Source organism: Pyricularia grisea (genome assembly GCF_004355905.1).
Source record: "Pyricularia grisea strain NI907 chromosome V map unlocalized Pyricularia_grisea_NI907_Scaffold_6, whole genome shotgun sequence".
Classification (NCBI taxonomy): Eukaryota; Fungi; Ascomycota; class Sordariomycetes; order Magnaporthales; family Pyriculariaceae; genus Pyricularia; species Pyricularia grisea.
In genome coordinates, this window is record NW_022156719.1 from 581,608 (window position 1) to 599,480 (window position 17,873).

Below are 17,873 nucleotides of genomic sequence, written 5' to 3' on the forward strand. Positions count from 1 at the left end.
GAAAGTAACATACGTTGAGAGAATAAGTCGCAATGGTTGTTGAACGAGATACGTCACAAACTGGAGCTTAGTGAAACGCGTGCCCTCCGCTATGGGCTCCGCTAACGGACCGCTAGACAATGCCGGGGCGCTTGACTAAACGGATCCACAGCACGCCGCAGCCCTACAAATTAATCGACTGCAGGATAGACACCAAGATGCATCGATTGCATTGACAAATTGGAATTATTTGATCAAGTAAAATGGAAACAAGGTGGGAATTTCTCTGTATTTTTTCGATCTAAATAGGTATCTGAAACCGTATGAAATGTATGGTATAATGGTACAGAGTATACAGTAATACAAGTCACTGGCCAGATGTTGACTCGCCAGCAAACAAAGTCTCCTTGCATCTCCTAAACCCCCAGCTGCGGTCGAGCCCCAGGAAGCACCACAGCATCTGCAATGCATTCTTATCAGTCCTTCTCCCCAGACTATGAGCTCTTCTGCTCCACCCAGCCCCTGAGATCCTTGATCTCGCCGTTGTTATCATATCTCGCCTCTGCAAGCCAGTCAGTCAGTAAACTCCCACTCGGGACTTGTAGAAGCTTCACAAGACCAAAAAAAAAAAAAAAAAAAAAAAAAAAAAAAAAAAAAAAAAGAGGAAGAGACTCACTAAAAAACGTATAATTCAACGTAACAGTCTCAATCCCCCTCATATTCAAATCCTGCAACAAATCCGGATCCAGGTAGAAGAAAACAGGCATGTCGACCGTCTCGCCGGCATTGAGCCGCTGTTCCTCGAAGCAGAAGCACTGAATCTTGCTAAAGTAAGGCGCGACCTGCGCGGGCGTGACGCTGTACGTCGCCACGCCGATGATGTCCTGGTCCGAGTTGTTGGTGGCCTTGTAAAAGGCCAGGGCCGTCTCGCCGGGGAGGACGCGGACCTCGCGCTGCTGCGGCACAAACTTCCACGGCAGAACGTCCGACACGCACGCATTGAACGTCACCTTGATCCGCTTTGCGCTCGTCACGGGCTTGAGCCGCTCCGACAGCTCCATCTCGTCGTCGCCCGAGGGGCCGTGGCCCGGCGCCCGCACCGGCTGGCCGCCCCAGCCTGTTGTTGCGCAGATCTGTGGTTGAGGGACAGCGGGATGGCATGTGTCAGCTTTCCTTTCCATGTTTTGTCCGCCTGTACATGTTGCCAGCTCCTCATCCCCAGCATCCCTCCTTCAATCTCCCAAACTCGATCAGGGCAGAATAGCAGACGCACCATCTTGTACATTGGCACACTCCCATACGAGAAAGCCACCGTCCCGAGGATGATGCTAAACGTGTAGTTCCTGCCAACAAATCAACCCCCCACCGTCCGCTCGCAAACATCAGCACAAGTGTTCCCGTATCCCGTCAAACGTTTTCCAATCCTCCCCAACCGGCACGTTTGGATTCCTCAGGGTATATTATCGCATTCGTACATCGTAGTCCGGTTCTTGTATTTGTACGCCGCCCTGACCTGCTCAAAACTAGGCGGCTCCTGCTGCGTCGCACGCCGCACCGGCCCGCTGCTGAAAAACGTCCTCCATCTCGGTCTGATCTGTGCGGTTCGGCCGCCTCGTGAGCTATAGAGCCACCCTAGGGCTCGCTTCGTCGTTGCTGAGTTCATGTTGCGGTTGTAACGCTCATTTCTGTGGGGGAGAGAGAAACAAAGAATGTTAGGCGATTTCCCAAAGAGCCGGGACCCGTCATTCGATGTTTTTTGGAGCAACTAACATTTGGACCTTCAAACGCCGATTTACGGACCCACCTTCGGGACAGGGGTAGCTTACTCCATCCGTGCCAAAAAAAAAATCCCACTTGTGACTTTGGGTCTCATTTGATGTGCAGGCTTGGCAGGCTGCCAACGATCAAGCGATGTTGTGTAACTATTTCTCCAAAACCAAATTATTTCCTAATTTGATCTAATGATTCTCGTGCATATAATTTAAATACAGAGGACATGGTCCAAAACCTACCCAGCATAACCCGATAGATACGCCAAATATTGAAGCCAATCAAACGCCATTTCATCTTGTCCATTTCCACTTGTCTTTTAAAAAGTGCTTCCAACTCCCCGACTCCAAAATTCTCAAGCAAGTCTTTCCTTCGTTCCGTTCACACCATGGTGACCATTTACACCGTTCACCCCATTCACTTTCTTGCCATTGGCCATGCCGTTGCCGTTCATACGATACACGGGCACCGGGGTTCCAAACACCAGCCTCCCGAGCCAGCCCAGAGCGTTCAACCAGAGCTGCAGCCAGTGTATGCCCATTCTGATAAACAGGTTCTTGAGACTGAGCCTCGGCTTCTTTCCCCGGCTGAATGTTGAATCTCTGAACTGGAACGGCAGATTGGCACCTAGGTGCTCGGTCGCAACCTTCAACCCGCTGCTGAAACCGTCCTCATGAAACCCGTACTTGGTCCAAGCACCCGCGTAGCTTATGCCCCTCTTGTTCTGTATCTTGTCCAACATTGCCTGTGCCCTCACGGCAGATGGTGTGTACAGAGGGTGTCTGTACTCGAACCTCCCCTGCACAGTCTTGGGATCCGGGTCGTGCAGTGGGTTCAACGTTACAAGCACGTCTCCGAAGATATCTCGCGGGATATGTTGTAGTATGTTCATGTTGTAAGTTAAGCTTACCTGATCAGTGTTACTCCGTCCAGACTCGGGGTTCGACAAGGTCAAAAAGTTCCAGCTCGACCAGGCCTTCCTCGAGACTGGCATCAGGGAAACATCCGAATGCAGAAAAGCTGTGTTTGCTGAGGTCTCAAAGCAAGACATGATCTGTCTCTCCTGAGGGGTGGCAGAATCTTGAATTATCGAATAAGCCTGGTCGCCATGGGTGGCCAAAATCACATGATCGTAAACCTCGGACTTGCCACCTTCGAGATGCAACCGGACACGTCCATCTGCGTCATTTGAAAGTGATTTGACTGGCGTGTTGAGGAAAAGATGGTTAGGAGGGAATCCCTTCATCACGGCGTCTACATACGCCTTGGAGCCATCCGGAATAGTCAGCCAGTCTGGCCTTTTAGAAATCGTTGACAGCAGGTGATGGTTCCAGCTGATTTTGCTTCTGGTCAGTAAAAAAGTAAAAAGAAACAAAATGCTAGCAATTCGATCTCCAAAAATCAAGCAACTTACAGAAATCGGACGAGTGTGATGGCCGGGAACTCAAGTAAACACTTATCCGGACTTGTGCTCCACACACACGCCGTCATGGGAATGAGGTAATCATCCCGGAACCCGTCCGAGTACCCTTCACGCTCGAGGTAGTGACCGATGGATTCATCCAAGTCAATTCTCTTCTTTGAGTTTGGCTCGTGGCCCTCCTCGTACCGCAGGAGGTCGAGAGCAAGCTGGTTGAAGCGCACGATATCGAATATCATCCGCCACATCCTCCACGAGAAAACATTCCTCAACTGGCAAAAGATGGCCCCGAGGCTCGTGCCAGCCCACTCGAAAAGGCCACGGTCACGCGAGATTCCAAACGACATTTCCGTCACTGCAGTTGGAACTCCAATCTTCTTGAGGAAGTTGATAAAATTGGCTGTGATAATGACATCATCCATTAGGCACGACGCATCGCGATGAACATGAGATGGGCCATATTACTCACGGTATGTAGCCGTGTTCATGACAATGAATCCGGTATCAACCATCGTGGTGTACTTTCCATGATGGAAGGGAACGGTATTCGTATGGCCGCCTAGCCGTCCAGCGGCTTCGTAGAGATAGACATCATGATGCGTGCGATTAAGTGCCCAGAGCGCGGCTATTCCGGCCGAGCCGCTGCCGACGACGGCGACCTTTTTTCTAGGGACACGGTGAGTAGGTGACGACGGCATTGTGGGGAATGTATGTTAGAACAGTAGGAGATGAACAAAGCAATGTGACTAAATTCTTTCAAGAGCAAGCTTGCTACTTCGATGCTAGGTAGACCCGAGTTGTCGACGTCGATGACATCCGACGACAGCTGAGAAACGAAGCACCAAAGGATAGAAAAAGAAAAAGAAGAAGAAAAAGTAGTATAGAGATTCAGATATATGATATTGAAGAAAGTGGCTGGTAAAGAACTAGAAAACCCCCCTCAAAGGCACCAAAAGCCCAGCGATAGCGACTAGCTAAGGTACTAGAAAAAGTAGATAGTGGTCGCGGCATGCAGTTCGAGGGGAGAGAAAGAGAAACATGTGTAAGAAAATAGTGGGAAAGAAAGGTGATCAAGGTGACGTCGCGTGCCGCAAGCTGAAGTCAACTAACCGGTCTAGCGTTCAGAGACATGCAGCCTCAACGTGCATGTGGTGACAGAGATCGAGAAGTAGCTGAGGAATCCAAAGACTTACACAGAATCGGACGTTGCCATGACTGGATGAGCTGTTCTTGGAGAGTGTGCGAGCGGGTATTGACCGGGCGCTCCTGGCTTGTTTTAAAACCTGAGCAGAGATGGGACGAGATATGTAGAGATATCGGAACTGATTGTCCGAGAGTACGATTGATTGTTGTTGGAGTTTGGAGCGACTGCTGCACTTGCGTGTGTTCTGGGATACGTTTACTGGGTACCTTACCTACCTAGGTACGGATACTATTGTAAAACCTTAAAAGACCTGGACCTTTTTGTTCGGGGTACTGTGCTGGAACGCATGCACCTAGGCTTGCCAAGGTACTTGTAGCTTCCAATCGAGGTTGGAGGAGCTAGGTTTACATGGGAGGAAAGAGACACCTTAGGCGGCCTAGTACCAAGTGTGGATTAGCGCCCTAGCGGTAGATCTCTAAAGTCCGCTGTGGAAAGTCACACCGCGGGCTTGTAAATGGGTCCACACACCGCAGCTAGGTGTGTCCGATAACGAAAAGTAGGTGAAGCGACAGTTGATGTGAGGTTTTCAGATCTCATGGACTAAGCAGAGAAAAGAAAAAGATTGGACAGATAAATAAAAACGGGCTTGCAGTAAATCAGGACCCTTACTACTACTGTAAAGCCAGACCTAAAGCCCTGCAGTAACCACCTGCATTTACCAACAGCCTGCTTGCCGGGTTGTTCAACTTCATCACATCACATATCCCATCCACAAAAGTATTCATAATGTCGAGGCTCAACGGGACCGAACACCGAAACGTCGCGAGATCGCAACCGGAGCGTCCAATTCTTATAAAGCGCCTTGTTCTTCTCCCCGGGTAATACAACTCCTAGTCCATGATGAAATTGAGATCTGGGAGCCTAAATTCTGCGTCGCCGGGTGATAATCAACTTTGAGGGAGAAGAAAGGAAGCGCGTAAGGATCTTCGAGCAAGCGAAAATTTGCGCGCATGCTAGAAATACTCGGACCGCGGATCTCGCATTACCACGTGATACGCATTTTTGTGGCTGGGGAGCTATTTGCGGAGTAACTACGGTCGGAGACTTTGTGGCTTCGAGTCATGGTACGTGCTCGTTAACACGCTGAAAGCGGCAAGGGCGGTTTCGTCTCTCACTCCGACCCGCCGGGCCGCCTTTGTATTCAGTCGCAATCCATTTACAACAACCAAATCAATCAAGATCAGTCGTCATCCACCCGCCAGGCATCTACATCCACCACATCCACCCGACGGCACACACTACGACAGGTGCTGACGACCACGAAGACAGTGAGAGAGTAAACAACGAATCTTTTACACAAAACTTGCGCCACAAACTCAAAAACAACCAAAACACTCTGAAGAAACACACCCTCCATCCACATTACACCCTTTCCCGAAACTCTTACCAAATCCCGCCCGCCATGTCCAACCCCCTCGACGCCGAACCCGGCACGGAGCTCTTCGCCTCTTACGAGGCCGAGCTCAAGCTCGTGCAGGCCGACCTCTCCCAGAAGCTCGACTCAATCCCCGACCTGACGGGCGAGCCGCGCAAGGCGGCCCTGTCCCAAGCGAGCCGGGCGCTCGAGGAAGCCGACGAGCTCCTCGGGCAGATGCGGCTGGAGAAGCAAAAGAACATACCGTCGGGGTCGCGCGCGCGGGTGAACCAGCGGTTCCGCAACTACGAGACGGACGTGGACGCGGTGCGGCGCCGGCTCGAGGCCCTGGCCAGCGACCGGTCCGCGCTGTTTGGTGGCCGCTACCAGGACAACCCGTCCGGGAGCGGCGGCGGGTCCGCATCGGACGTCCAGCTGGAGCAGAGGGAGCAGCTCCTCCGGGGCACGGATCGTCTGGACCGCAGCAGCCGACGCCTCAAGGACAGCCACGCCCTCGCGCTCGAGACCGAGGCCATCGGGGCGTCGACCCTGCGCGACCTCGCCCACCAGCGTTCCCAGATCCAGCACACCACCGAGGTCCTCGTCCAGAGCGAGGGCTACGTCGACAGGAGCGTCAAGACCCTGAGGGGCATGGCGCGTAGGTACTGTTATCCTTCTCCCCATATGATCCCCCTTGGTGGTGAGAACATGATTGACTGACTCGTTTTACCAACCATGCAGGATGGCTACCAATCGGATAATAACCATCGCCATCATCACCGTCTTGGTTATGCTCATTCTCGCCGTCATTGTTAGCAAGTTCAGGTAGAGAGATACGGCCTTTGTTTGTGTTCATTTGCTTTTTTTCCTTTCTTTTGTTTGCCATCGCACGGATAAAACGGAGTTCTCGGCGTTTCTTATGCAAGCCTTGCAAGCAATCAAATAACAATCATGTAAATATATCACCCCAAGTCTACAATATGAATATCTGCTGTTTGTTTGTGTTATTATCCTCGCACCGCTTTTCCAATAAAAACATGTTTAAATTCAAAATTCAAAACGCCCTTTCCCTTTTGTACTTGAGAAAATTACCACATTGAAAACTTGGATATCAAACTAAGGTATGCTCCAGACCGGTGTGAACCTCGAGGGCCAAACATAACGGTAGCATCAAAGCTATCTCCTTCCCTTTCCAGGGCTTCGCTTCCCAACACCAGCGGCAGCTGGGCCGCGTTGTTTGCCTTCGCCTAGCCCTCTTCGCCCAGCCGCAATGCCACCCTTTCCACCCCTCGCGCCGCGATCAGGCCTGCCGCCACGACCACGACCACCGCCGCCGCCTCCCCTACCCCTGCCGGCATCCCTCTTGCCCTTGAGTGCTACGGCTACCTCCTCCTCGCCGTCATCCATCTCTTCGTCCTCATCGTCCCGGCCCTTCTTGTTGCTCCACTTCAGTTTGCCCCTGAGACCCTTCTTGGGCGCATCCTTGCCCTTGAGCGCAGCTACGTAGGCGTCCACGCCGCCACCCTCAGCCTCCGCTGGATCCTCGGTCTCCATCTTGTCGTCATCGTCATCACGGCCCAAGATCAACTTGCCATCCATGTCGGTCTTGGCTTTTGTCTTGCCCGCCTTACGCATCTTGAGCGGCTTCGTGGATGATATCTTGGCCAAAGCGCTGCGGCCAAGCAGATCAAGCGGCTCATCCTCGTCCTCAACGATGTAAGTCTTGCCGCCCTTGCCGCCCTTGCCGCGGCCTCGGGTCATGTCATCATCCGAATCATCCGAGCCGCTATCCTCCTCGTCGCTGTCGAACAACGCCTCGTCGTATTGGCTCTCGAACTGGTTTCTCCTCTTGCCGTGCGCGCCATCGTCGACATCTTCGCCGTTCTCCTTGGCAGCCTCCTTCTTCTTCTTACTCCTCTCCTTGGTCTTCCTGATACCCGTGATGAGCTTCTTGTCTGCCTCAGGGGTATACTTGTTGACAGTGTCGAATCCAAATCTCCTGACCAGCCTCTCCATGATGTGCTTGACCTTGGACCGGAAGTGACCTTTGTGCTCGTGACTTGCCGTCATGATGCACGGGATGAGCGAAGGAAGCCGGGGCATCATCATGTCCACGGGCAGGCTAGTGATGCACACCTTGACGAATCCCAATATGCTCTTCACCAGTTCCCGGTTGTTTGACGTGAGGAACAGCTCGACAGTCTTGACGACATCATCAAGCGTTTCCTGGCTGACTTCAGTGTGGAACTCAAACAGAACACGCGTAATGGCAGTCACAGAGGCCGACATGACATGCGGAGTATGACTGGCCAATCCGGCGCCCAGCATGGTGAAGAACTCCTCAATGCTTGCCGTAGCAGGCGGTGCATCGTCTGGCATGTGCGCCACCTTGCTATTGTCGATTGTCGTACCCTTCTCTGCCACCATAATCTGCCCGATCTGAATAAGCAAGTCGAACGCGGTATTCCTTGCACGTTCGTTATGTTCTTTGCATGCAATGATGACCTCGGGTACTATGGACGGAATAAAGTGTAATGAAGTGGCGGGGATGAAAGGCAGGAGGGCGCTGATTGCGGCCAGTCTCTCACGCCTTGCTGGGGCCGATACCTTCTCCGCACTGGATAACAAGAGGGCTTGGAGCTCCTGGTGACGCTCCTTGAGTGCCTCTTGACCAATCGGAGATTCAGCGAGTCGTGGGATCAGCTTGTAGGCCTTTTTCTGTAGCTGTGGGTCCTCGTTCTTGAAGACTACTATAGAGGCCATGTTAAACAAGGCCGTGAAACTTGTCCGGGGAAGGTAAATCGACATGGTCACGACGAGATCCATAAAGGTGTGCGTCGCTGATGGTACCTTGTCCCCGCTATCTTGGGTCTTTTGCCCAGCTGGCTTGCCAGCAGCCTCCTCCAGCTCGGTGGCAAGCATCTTGCACAGGCGGTCGAATGTTTCTTCCAACTCCTTTGCGGGTGTGATGCTAAGGTATGCGTTGATGGTCTGAAGAATCGGTCCGCGGGTTTGTGGTAATGTCTGGCTGTAGACGTTGAACAGCACGGCGAGGAAATTGCCCGCAGTGTTTCCGAGGTACTCAAGATTCTTCTTGGCCTGAGCTTGGGACAAGCGGCTCTGAAGCAGCAAATCGTCAGGGCCTTCTATTGATGCTATAGCCTGATTGGACTCAACCAGTGTTCTTAGAGCTCTGCACACGTCAAGTCGAAGCTCAACCTGTTGGTAGAGGAGGTTGGACAGTTGCTCGGCAAACGCATTATCAAAAGACTCTTGCAGATCCAGGGGCAGATCGCAGTATCCAGGCAGACAGGACCATATCTGCTGGACCACAGTCTCGTAGATCTTGATAGCCATTGTCTTCTCGGCGTCTCCGTTGTCCAAGACCTTCTGGAACATGAGCTCCGAAAGGGGAACGAGCTCTTTCCTAAAGTGTGCAAGATTTGTGTTTGTTGTGTAGTCACGCAGGAGGGGAAGCAGCCAAACGCGACCAGGCTGGTCCTTGCTTGGCCGGGCTAGATTCAAGGGCAGCGCACCCAGAACGGCTTCCGGGCCCATAGCCCTGATGGCCTTGCCCAACAGCTCGTCAGCTTCCTTCTTGCCCAGGAAGGCATCGCTGCTTCGAAGGTCACCAACAACTTTGACGACATTGACGAGAAGTGGGTTAGTCCTCCACCTCAGTGAGTCGAACATGGCACCGATTACTGTAAAAGTCTGAGGCCATGCCGCTTGGTACTTGACACTGAGAAGGCCCTCCACAGTCTTGGCTAGCTTTTCCAGAACCTTTTCGTCGTATATCGATGGCTCCAGAATGACTTCGGACGGAATGCAGTTTGCCAGGAATGAGACCAGGCATTCGGATGCTGAAGTCCGGATGTTCTCCGAATGTGAGTCCAGGTACTCTGCAGTAGAAGCAAAAACCTCGGGGAGAGCCTGGAATGTCTCGGTCGGCTCCATCTGTGCAGACACATCGTACGCCCTGGAAAGAATGGCAATCCACGGGGGCAGGAGCTGGGTGTCGTTAGCCGAAGGGTGCAGCTCAGTAATGATCTCCAAAAGTCGCGGCATCTTTGCGCGAGCAACCTCGTCCGCCATTCCCTCGAATATCATCTCAAAGACGTCAAAGACGGCCATGGTAAGGTGGTCGTTTCCGCTCCTGGCAATCCCCAGCAGCAACTCGCACAGGGGCTCGATCTTCTTGCTGGGCCAACCACCACAGGCAGATGCAATCGACCTGGTGAGTTGCAGCGCATGGATCAGATCCGGGTCGTGCGCAGACTGTGCTGCCTTCTTCTCGCTCCGCGACGCTGCCGTCTTGTCCTTCAGGGTCGTCATGACAAACTCGGCACACATGTCTGCCGCCGGGTGGTCGAGTGATGGACTCGGAGGTGGGTTCTTGAGTACGTTTCGCAGGCCATCCTGCGCCCGCTTCCGGATCTTTGGCCGGTGGTCCAGCGCCAGGTTCAACAACCCAGCCACGGCCCTTCGCGGGCTGATCTGGGTCACCGTCATGTTCCATGATGCAGAGTCCTGGGCTAGCAACAGGGTTTCGAGGCAGCCGATGGACGGCCGAAGGAGCGGAGCCGGCGCATCTTGTCTGGCGAGCGCCGGGGCGATTTGTGTGAAAATTGTGGTGAACTTTGCGCGGAGAAGAGGCTGCGCGACAAATGGTGCAACAACGTCGAGGAGGTAGACGAGAGAAATGGCGCGGTCTTCAGCAATGCTCTCGCCCGAGGCTGCACGGCCTAGAAGGCTAAGAAGAACCGCAAAATATCCAGCAGCAGTCGGTTCTTGTTTTTGTTCCTTGAGGGTTTCGTCTATGGCTGCGAGAACAACCCGAGTCTGTATTGTAACCAACCAAGATTTTGTCAGTTTTTTTAGTGTTTTTTTTTTTTTTTTTCACACTTGCTATAAGTGCCGACTGGTGAAAGCACAATGCCCACATACCGCTCGTTGGCTCTCGAGATTCGGAGCCCGGATCTTGTCTAGTTTCTCCGCAAGAGTCGCCATCTTGACTACGTGCCAAGTAAATCAGGCGAGCAGTTGATTGTGCGGTGTTGCGAAGTCCGCTCTCCAGATCGCAAGCTACAAATTGACCGACTTGGAAATATTTCGCCGTATACCGCGAATCGGCCGCACATAGTTTTGCGGGGGACCAAAAAAAAAGTTCCTTATCGGGTCGGAGCGGGGCTAGCGATAAGCCATCAGATCATTTTAGACCAGGGACCAAAAATTGCACGGTGGACTTTCACGGGCTGCAGGGTAGGGTGGATAGACTAAGGTACATAATCAGTTCAACTACCCTGCATCAACTACCAAATTCAAGTGACCCCTTTCATCATTTAGTTCATCGTTGTTCGAGTCGCTGACAGCCCAGTCATCCCAACTTCAAAGCCGAGAAAGCTGCTAAAGAGTAAGTTTATTTATCAGTGAGACTGCTTCCTCATTGCATTATGGGGAAATAGAATAATAGAAAGAAAAAAAAGAGGTCGGAAATCTACATGAGAAATCATACCAGCGGCATCAACACGACCGATAAAAACCGACATGCTAAATTCAAAAAAAAAAAAAAAAAAAAAAAAAAAAAAAAAAAAAAAAGATCACACTTAACTGTAGCTCAAGTCAAGAATGAGAGTGGAAGGTGCAATGTTTTCACACCAACGCTACAAGTTAAGCCGGACCGGGAGAAGGAGAAGAATATATATAAAGATGTCAGGATGTTAACGGCTTCGATTATCTTATTTATGACCCCCTTATCAAACAGTCTTCTGGTGAAAGAACCAGCTTCAAAATTGTATAACCTCCCCAACAGATAACGGCAGGCTCTGGCTCCTGGTGGGTTGGGGAATTATTCGGGCCATAGTGCGTTGCTGCAGTGCGGCCGCGATTGTAGCTGTGATTGGGTTGGGAATAGCCTCCTTTAGGCCCAAATCGTTGATATAGACGTTTGGGTGGTGACAATGTGTGGTTGTGAAATCACCTTTGACACGGCGGCGGCGCGAATTTCTATTGGTACCTTATTTACGTCCACTGTCTGACGTTTCCATCTATGTTTATACTGAGTGGGGCGTCCCGAAAAAGGTGAGTTGCTTGATAAGGGGGCTTCCTAAATAAACAAATAAAATAAATATCAACAAAATAATGTCAACACGCCTACAAATCAAGCAAACTCATTATCCGCCTCCTCGATCTGCTCCTTGATCCGCAGCAATATCGTAGTCTTCCACTTGTCTAGCTTGGTCATGCGGTCAAACGCAACCAGGTCGTCCTCGAACTTCTCCCTGTCGTTGCCCTCGACGCTCTCGCAAATGTCGGCCAGTAGCTTGTACTCGCGCGTGCTGGGGAACGTCGGGTCCATCTCGGTGTACTTCTCCAGCGCCCTGCGCGCCGAGACCATGTCCTTGGTGGCCAGGTGGCACAGACCACCCTTGAGGAAGTAGTCCTTGACAGAGTACTTCATCAGGTTGTTGTTGATGGACGCCTGCGAGACCTTTTCGTACGCCTCGATCGCCTTGTAGTAGTCAGCGTCCAGCGCCGCGATGTCGGCCACCTTGAGCCAAAGCTTGTTTGACAGTCTAATGTGTGTTTGTGTTAGTGCGCGCGCGCGCAAAAAGTCATTCCTCCCTGTATCGCCCAGCCTGGAACCAAGTGGCAAAACTCACACAGCAGCTCCATCACCCTCATACCATCCAGCAGCAGCCTCGTACGCCTCCATGGCCTTTTTCAGATCTCCGACCTCGACCTCAAACATCTCGCCCACGTTCTCCTTGAAGGTCGCCGCCCGCCTGAAGTTGCCCTTTCTGCAGTACTGTGCGATCGCCATCTCGACACACCTGGCAGCATCCTCGGGGCTCGTCTTGCGATAGGCCTTGAAGGCATCGACGTACGTGTTGGCCGCGTCGTCGGGCTCGTTCAGCTTGCCGTTCTGGATCTGCGCCGCCTTCTCAAATGTCTGACCAGCTTCCCTCTCTGTTTGTTTCGGTGTTGTTTGCCACCGAGCGTCAGGTATTTTTCATGATTTTGTATGTGTGAACGTCTTGCCATAGAAAATGTGTCAAGGCGACAAGGCAAAACGTACCAGACTTTTGCATCTTGAATGCATTCGCCGCCTGTATGTAGTAGTCGGCCGCCGTCTGCAGCTTCTCCTCCTTTCCGCCAAAGAAGCTGAAACCGCCCGAGGCGCTTGCTAGCGCTTTGTCTGCCTATCATCCGAGAGGGTTTTTTCGTTTTCCGTTCTCGCATATCAGCAAATCTGAACCCTTTTGTCGTTTGAAAGGCGGGGTTGTTGGGCTTTTGCGTGTTCGATGGTATAACCAACCTTTTGCAGAAGCGCGCGGGGATCTTCGGCCATTTTGTAAAGTGTTTTGGTGTTGTATTTCGTTGGAGTTTTGTAATCTCTGGTGGAAAGGCGTGTCCTTTGGTTTTTGCGACGTGTCGATGTATTGTATATATCTCAAGGGTGGAGGTGTCAGATCGAGTCTGAGGAGCGGCTACTCTAACAGATACTACGTCAGTGAACACGCTACTGCGGTTGGAGGTTTGGTATGTGGGGCAGCTTCAACGGCGGGCAGCGGCGGCGCTGGAGAGCACGCGGCCAGGGTCTACGGTCCACTTTTGTCGGCATGGACAAAGCAGGGGTTCCTTTTTTGGTGTTTGAAATCACGGGCGTCTTGTTCTGCTGCGATGAAAATACCATCATTAATACAGTTAATTAAACAGATGCCATCTCATCGTTTCATACGTTAATTTATATTCCACCGTAATACTCTCACGGCTTTCATCTCAAGAAAGAAATGACCAATTCAAGCAGAGTCGGCTCACGCCTAAGCAAGGCTTTGCGCCAACAACAAAAGATCTCAACAGCGTGCATCACAACGCGTCAACTGGGAACGGTCTCATCATCATTATCGTCCTCATCAATAGGACAGCAGCAACAAAAAACAGACTTCAAAGCTCTCCTCTCCCGCCCAACTTGGTCTGTTCGCTCTCTCCTCCCACCAACCACAAGCTCCTCAGAACCATCATCAACCACAATATCCCCCTCCCAACTAACCCACCTACACTCCCTTTCCGCCCTCCCCAACCCAACCACCCCTTCCACGCTCGAGTCCCTCACCCGCACCCTTCAGTCCCAGCTGCACTTTGTCCGCGCCATACAAGCCGTCGACACCACTGGGGTCGCTCCCCTATCTGCCATCCGGGATGAGACCGCCGCCGGCCGTAGGGAGCAGACCGTCACGCTCGACCAACTGGCTGAGGTTCTCCAGAGTGAGAGGCCTATCGGTCGTGCTGGGAGGCCCAGGAGGCTGAAAGCGACTGCCGCCACTACGAATGTTGCGGAGGCTGGCCTGGTCAGTAGAGATGGGGAACCAGGTTGGGACGTCCTCGGAACTGCAAAGCGTCGGGCTGGACAGTATTTCGTTGTGAAGAGCTCTTCCGCGAAACAGGAAACTTGAAGGATAGCATCGAATATGTGAAGAGGTTGGTAGGCATGTCCTCCGTCCAAAAATATTTATTGCGTCCTCATTTTTAGTAATTACATGGGCGAAGCCGCGGCGGAACCACAAAGTCACGAATAAATGTTAATCGTGGTTCAGCGACCAAAGATACCGTAAGTGAAATCGAAAACACCCAAGCCCATCTGGTTGTTCTTCCTGTACGCCCCGTAAAATGCTATGGGCAGATGCAAACTAACGCCATCCGCAAACAAATAGACAAATAATGCAAAGCTTGTCTCCATTGCGTCTCAGTTGTAAATGCTGTTTGTGCTCCGTTCCATGCGACGCCCAATATAATGCAACAAATTCATGTCCCTTTTTTTTCGTTCTTTTTTCTTCTTGTTTTCCATCGTGCTGTTCAGCCGTCTCTTAGTTTTTCTTCCTGTTCTTGGAACCTGGAATTCGACTCGCCGGCTGTTTCTTTTTGGGTGTGTTCGAAGGCACCGTTGAACCATTCCCCTTGGCCATTGCAGACTGCTTGGCCGCAGCCTCCCTTACCGCAGCCTCCTCCCTCTGCTTGGTGGCGAGCTGATCATTGTACCTCTGCATCCGGTTATCATAATAGATACTGTCCTCCAGAACCCTCAACTCCTCTTCCTTAGCCACGACAACCGCTCCATCAATGTCTTCCCAGCCGAGATTCTTAAGGATAGTGCCGACTGTATACTGGTACCGCAGATGATTGGTGATCAATGCGCTGGCGTTGACATTCTCCACGCCGTTCTGCTTTTCGATGCATTGCAGGCCTGCTATACCGAACTGGACGCACCCATGTCGGACCAAGAAGGCGAGCATATAGTCGTTCTCCGAGTAGACGTTGACCAAGCGACCCGAAACAGCACTTCTGAGAACAGACCATACTCGACTGTCCGATGGGATTGGTGCGCCCATCATAACCACGTTCTCGACGATTCCCAGCATGCGCCGCTCCGCTAACGTCATCAGGCAGTTGTAGATGACCCGCGCGCCGAGACTGTATCCAACGAGAGTGACACCGCGCTCGCCTTGGACGTGATTCATCAGAGCCTCTGCGAGCACTGAGCCTGTTTTATCTGCCCTCACCATGCAATTGCCCCAGATGTTGTCGACGATCTTGCTGAGCTTGAGCAGAGAAGGTGGCCATTGCTCTAGCCATGTCTTGTTGCCGAGGCTGGCGTATACTGTGGCGTTGCTCAGCGTCTGGAAAGCTGTTGAACGAGGAGAACTACTCTGGCGAGCAGCAAAATCCCGTTTTGTTTCCGACCAGGCCCTGCTACGTGCCACTGTCACCAGCGCCTTGCCCATGCTGACGAGCAAATCCGCCTCCCACCGCAGTGAATAGACTTCACCTTGCGAACCAAATACTTCCCATATCTCTGTAAGCTCATTGATGTGCGTCACCCATCCATTTACGCAGAGGACAGCTCGCAGTCTGCGATTCTCGACACCGACCTCTCGCGCACCCCTGAACTCAGGTTCTGAAGTTGGGTAAAGGGGCAAAAATGCAAAATCAGACACGTCCTTGGTGTAGGACTCGATCATCTTACCGGCGCCTCGGGTCCCGTAAATACCGAAGAGGGTGCCGACCACCATGTTGTTATAAGCCATGGGCCCGAGTAGGCCGTTCGCAGTGGCAGGGCTGATGCTGGCACCACCGCCCTGGGTCGAACCGAAGCCGGCTGCTGCCAGGGGTGGAAGCAGGCCTCCATTCGCAGTCTCTGCCCGCATTCGTCGCATATCCCTCTTTTCATCGGCTCTCTTGGGAATCTGCAAATCCTCAATGCAAATATCAAAAGCAAGGCGGGACAGTCCGTTGGCGACACGTACCTCGTCTCCACCAAGCATGTGAGGGGGAACCTGCAAAGATGTAGCAAGGTAAAGCATCAAACTTCTTGAATATGCTGTATAAGTGTCGAGAGAGAGCAGAAGCATCAGCATTGAGTGGAGGATCAAGCGTCTCTTTGCCATTGGCAGAGTCGAGAGGCCGGTAACTACCGGGGCGTAGAGCTGCTGGAGCACAGCGTCCGCATCTATGATTGTGGAGGATTGCGAATCTAGGTTTGTTAGTGTTCTGAAGTACGAAAGTGACTGGATGAGTCTTATGGAATACATGCCATCAGGCTGCTTCATAGGCCTTGTAACTCCTGGTCCTGCGCCCGCCTTGGCTGTGCTAGGGCCACCCTTAAAGGCGGTTTTTGCTAGGGTATTGGGAGCGCTGGGATGAGGGTGGGTGCCGGGTCCCGTACGCGCAACCACGAGCTCAGATACTCGCTTGGTGACGGCGGCTTGCCAACGACGAACGTTGGTGAGGGCATCTTTCTTGAGGTTGTCCAAGGTTGGGGTAAGGGGTTTCATCCCATTATGCAAAAGAGGTGCGAGCTTAGCAGCATCCTGGCTGCGTTTGTGGCGGCTTCTGGGTGATGGCCGAGCATTACCCATGCGATCAATCTTAAGACCCATCATGTCGAAAATAGGAGGGAGCATCTTCAAACCCTTCGCATTCGGGGCATTTGCGTCTCCAGCGAGGAATATTGAGGGAAAGTCGAAGCTCCGCGTAACGTTGTCCCTCATGGCATCCGTTATGGTTGTGATCAGGGCCACGAGTTCATTTCTCTGCGGTAGAGTTAGAAGCTCACTGACCTCCGTGTCCCTCTTCGGCGGAGGGAGTCTCTTTCCAGGAGGCATCTTGGCAGACGACTCCTCCTCTAGGGGTGGGAGCTGGGCAATGGACGCAGGAGAAGGGGGTTTGATGGTGATAATGCCCGAATCCGGCTCGTCCGAATCGTCGTCATAGTCCTTGGCTGGACAGTCGATTTGATTTTCGCCGAGGGGAGCACCAGGTACGGTGGTCGAGACGACGCTGGACTCTGGAATTATGTTGCCCTTGTTGGCCGAAGCTGCTGTTGCGGTTGCTGCGTAGCTGGGCCTCGTCACTTCCATTTTGTATGCTTGCTGCAAGCCTGGGACGCAATCTTTCTCTTTCCTTAGTGATAGCCACTTGAATTTTAGAATGTGGCAGTTGTCAGCAGGTTGCGCCTTCCTTGACACTTTTTCGAGAACAATCTAGGTCAAGCTTGTAGAATGAGGAAGGATGGGTGGTCTAGCAACTGCTCATAATGACTTGGCGGACAGAAAGGGAAGGCAGGTGTTATGTTGAGACAAATGCTTTCTCGGTTCGGTATTGAATCAAAGAAAGCAAGGAAAAGAATGATAGGAATTGTGTCTGCAAGCAGCCTCAAGATACTGAAGAAAGCCGATTGATATGTTGGATCATATGGTTGTCTGTTGCCTATGGCTTTCTTTGGAGTGGCTTGCGTTGCCGTTGTTGAGATGTTGGATAAGACGAAGGTCAAATACGGTTTTGATTGTGCACAGGAAACAAGTGACAAGAAACAAGTCAATGTATTAGAAGAAGATATCCTTAGGTGAACAACGGACTCTACCTCAAAAGACCTGGGAGTCCAAGCATGGCACAAAGCTGCGTGTTTGTCATGGCTGTTACAATGACCTTGTGGGAGGTGGCACCTGGCCGGATGATGGAAAGTCGAAGACGACTCTGGAGACATCAGCGGGATTTTCCAAGGCATTGGGCTGCCTTGTTGCCAGAGACGTTTTGAAAAGGGGGCTGATCAGAATCTGATAGCAATCTGAGGGGCATCTGAGAAACTT

General features: G+C 52.1%; 7 protein-coding genes across 7 annotated transcripts; 2 read left to right on the top strand and 5 right to left on the bottom strand.

The window, feature by feature from the left end:
- Positions 1-253: 253 nt before the first annotated feature.
- On the bottom strand, positions 254-1,684 carry PgNI_08116 (uncharacterized protein). Its single transcript, XM_031128116.1, has 4 exons — positions 1,455-1,684; positions 1,253-1,322; positions 656-1,112; positions 254-541 (listed from the first exon to the last, which is right to left on the bottom strand). Exons 1-4 carry the CDS (start codon positions 1,640-1,642, stop codon positions 474-476), a joined length of 783 nt encoding a protein of 260 aa, XP_030979430.1. The 5' UTR covers positions 1,643-1,684; the 3' UTR covers positions 254-473.
- Positions 1,685-1,908: 224 nt separating this feature from the next.
- PgNI_08117 (uncharacterized protein) lies at positions 1,909-4,166 on the bottom strand. The gene is made up of 3 exons (XM_031128117.1): positions 3,639-4,166; positions 3,164-3,569; positions 1,909-3,083 (listed from the first exon to the last, which is right to left on the bottom strand). The coding sequence occupies exons 1-3, from the start codon at positions 3,865-3,867 to the stop codon at positions 2,105-2,107; spliced, it is 1,614 nt and encodes a 537-aa protein (XP_030978484.1). The 5' UTR covers positions 3,868-4,166; the 3' UTR covers positions 1,909-2,104.
- A 1,366-nt stretch (positions 4,167-5,532) lies between these two features.
- PgNI_08118 (uncharacterized protein) lies at positions 5,533-7,475 on the top strand. Its single transcript, XM_031128118.1, has 2 exons — positions 5,533-6,389; positions 6,469-7,475. Exons 1-2 carry the CDS (start codon positions 5,776-5,778, stop codon positions 6,554-6,556), a joined length of 702 nt encoding a protein of 233 aa, XP_030979428.1. The 5' UTR covers positions 5,533-5,775; the 3' UTR covers positions 6,557-7,475.
- Positions 6,904-10,818, bottom strand: PgNI_08119 (uncharacterized protein; the record flags this gene model as incomplete). Its single annotated transcript, XM_031128119.1, has 2 exons — positions 10,675-10,818; positions 6,904-10,569 (listed from the first exon to the last, which is right to left on the bottom strand). The coding sequence occupies exons 1-2, from the start codon at positions 10,735-10,737 to the stop codon at positions 6,904-6,906; spliced, it is 3,729 nt and encodes a 1,242-aa protein (XP_030979280.1). The 5' UTR covers positions 10,738-10,818.
- Positions 10,819-11,289: 471 nt separating this feature from the next.
- On the bottom strand, positions 11,290-13,212 carry PgNI_08120 (uncharacterized protein). The gene is made up of 4 exons (XM_031128120.1): positions 13,046-13,212; positions 12,806-12,929; positions 12,390-12,696; positions 11,290-12,302 (listed from the first exon to the last, which is right to left on the bottom strand). Exons 1-4 carry the CDS (start codon positions 13,076-13,078, stop codon positions 11,888-11,890), a joined length of 879 nt encoding a protein of 292 aa, XP_030979233.1. The 5' UTR covers positions 13,079-13,212; the 3' UTR covers positions 11,290-11,887.
- A 308-nt stretch (positions 13,213-13,520) lies between these two features.
- PgNI_08121 (uncharacterized protein) lies at positions 13,521-14,183 on the top strand (the record flags this gene model as incomplete). The annotated part of the gene is made up of 1 exon (XM_031128121.1): positions 13,521-14,183. The coding sequence occupies one exon, from the start codon at positions 13,521-13,523 to the stop codon at positions 14,181-14,183; it is 663 nt and encodes a 220-aa protein (XP_030979059.1).
- Positions 14,184-14,594: 411 nt separating this feature from the next.
- Positions 14,595-17,144, bottom strand: PgNI_08122 (uncharacterized protein; the record flags this gene model as incomplete). Its single annotated transcript, XM_031128122.1, has 1 exon — positions 14,595-17,144. One exon carries the CDS (start codon positions 17,142-17,144, stop codon positions 14,595-14,597), a length of 2,550 nt encoding a protein of 849 aa, XP_030979060.1.
- Between the last annotated feature and the right edge of the window lie 729 nt (positions 17,145-17,873).

What these genes read in the sequence shown, in the direction of transcription:
- PgNI_08118 (XM_031128118.1), top strand. Translation starts at nt 5,776, where the DNA reads ATGTCCAACCCCCTCGACGCCGAACCCGGCACGGAGCTCTTCGCCTCT. An exon ending in CTGAGGGGCATGGCGCGTAG is followed by an intron (nt 6,390 to 6,468) that starts GTACTGTTATCC and finishes CCAACCATGCAG; the next exon opens with GATGGCTACCAATCGGATAA.
- PgNI_08117 (XM_031128117.1), bottom strand. Translation starts at nt 3,867, where the DNA reads ATGCCGTCGTCACCTACTCACCGTGTCCCTAGAAAAAAGGTCGCCGTC. An exon ending in CATGAACACGGCTACATACC is followed by an intron (nt 3,570 to 3,638) that starts GTGAGTAATATG and finishes TCATTATCACAG; the next exon opens with CCAATTTTATCAACTTCCTC. An exon ending in ATCACACTCGTCCGATTTCT is followed by an intron (nt 3,084 to 3,163) that starts GTAAGTTGCTTG and finishes AAGCAAAATCAG; the next exon opens with CTGGAACCATCACCTGCTGT.
- PgNI_08116 (XM_031128116.1), bottom strand. Translation starts at nt 1,642, where the DNA reads ATGAACTCAGCAACGACGAAGCGAGCCCTAGGGTGGCTCTATAGCTCA. An exon ending in GTGTGCCAATGTACAAGATG is followed by an intron (nt 1,113 to 1,252) that starts GTGCGTCTGCTA and finishes CCTCAACCACAG; the next exon opens with ATCTGCGCAACAACAGGCTG. An exon ending in GTTGAATTATACGTTTTTTA is followed by an intron (nt 542 to 655) that starts GTGAGTCTCTTC and finishes ACTGGCTTGCAG; the next exon opens with AGGCGAGATATGATAACAAC.
- PgNI_08120 (XM_031128120.1), bottom strand. Translation starts at nt 13,078, where the DNA reads ATGGCCGAAGATCCCCGCGCGCTTCTGCAAAAG. An exon ending in CCCGCGCGCTTCTGCAAAAG is followed by an intron (nt 12,930 to 13,045) that starts GTTGGTTATACC and finishes CTCGGATGATAG; the next exon opens with GCAGACAAAGCGCTAGCAAG. An exon ending in ATTCAAGATGCAAAAGTCTG is followed by an intron (nt 12,697 to 12,805) that starts GTACGTTTTGCC and finishes CGAAACAAACAG; the next exon opens with AGAGGGAAGCTGGTCAGACA.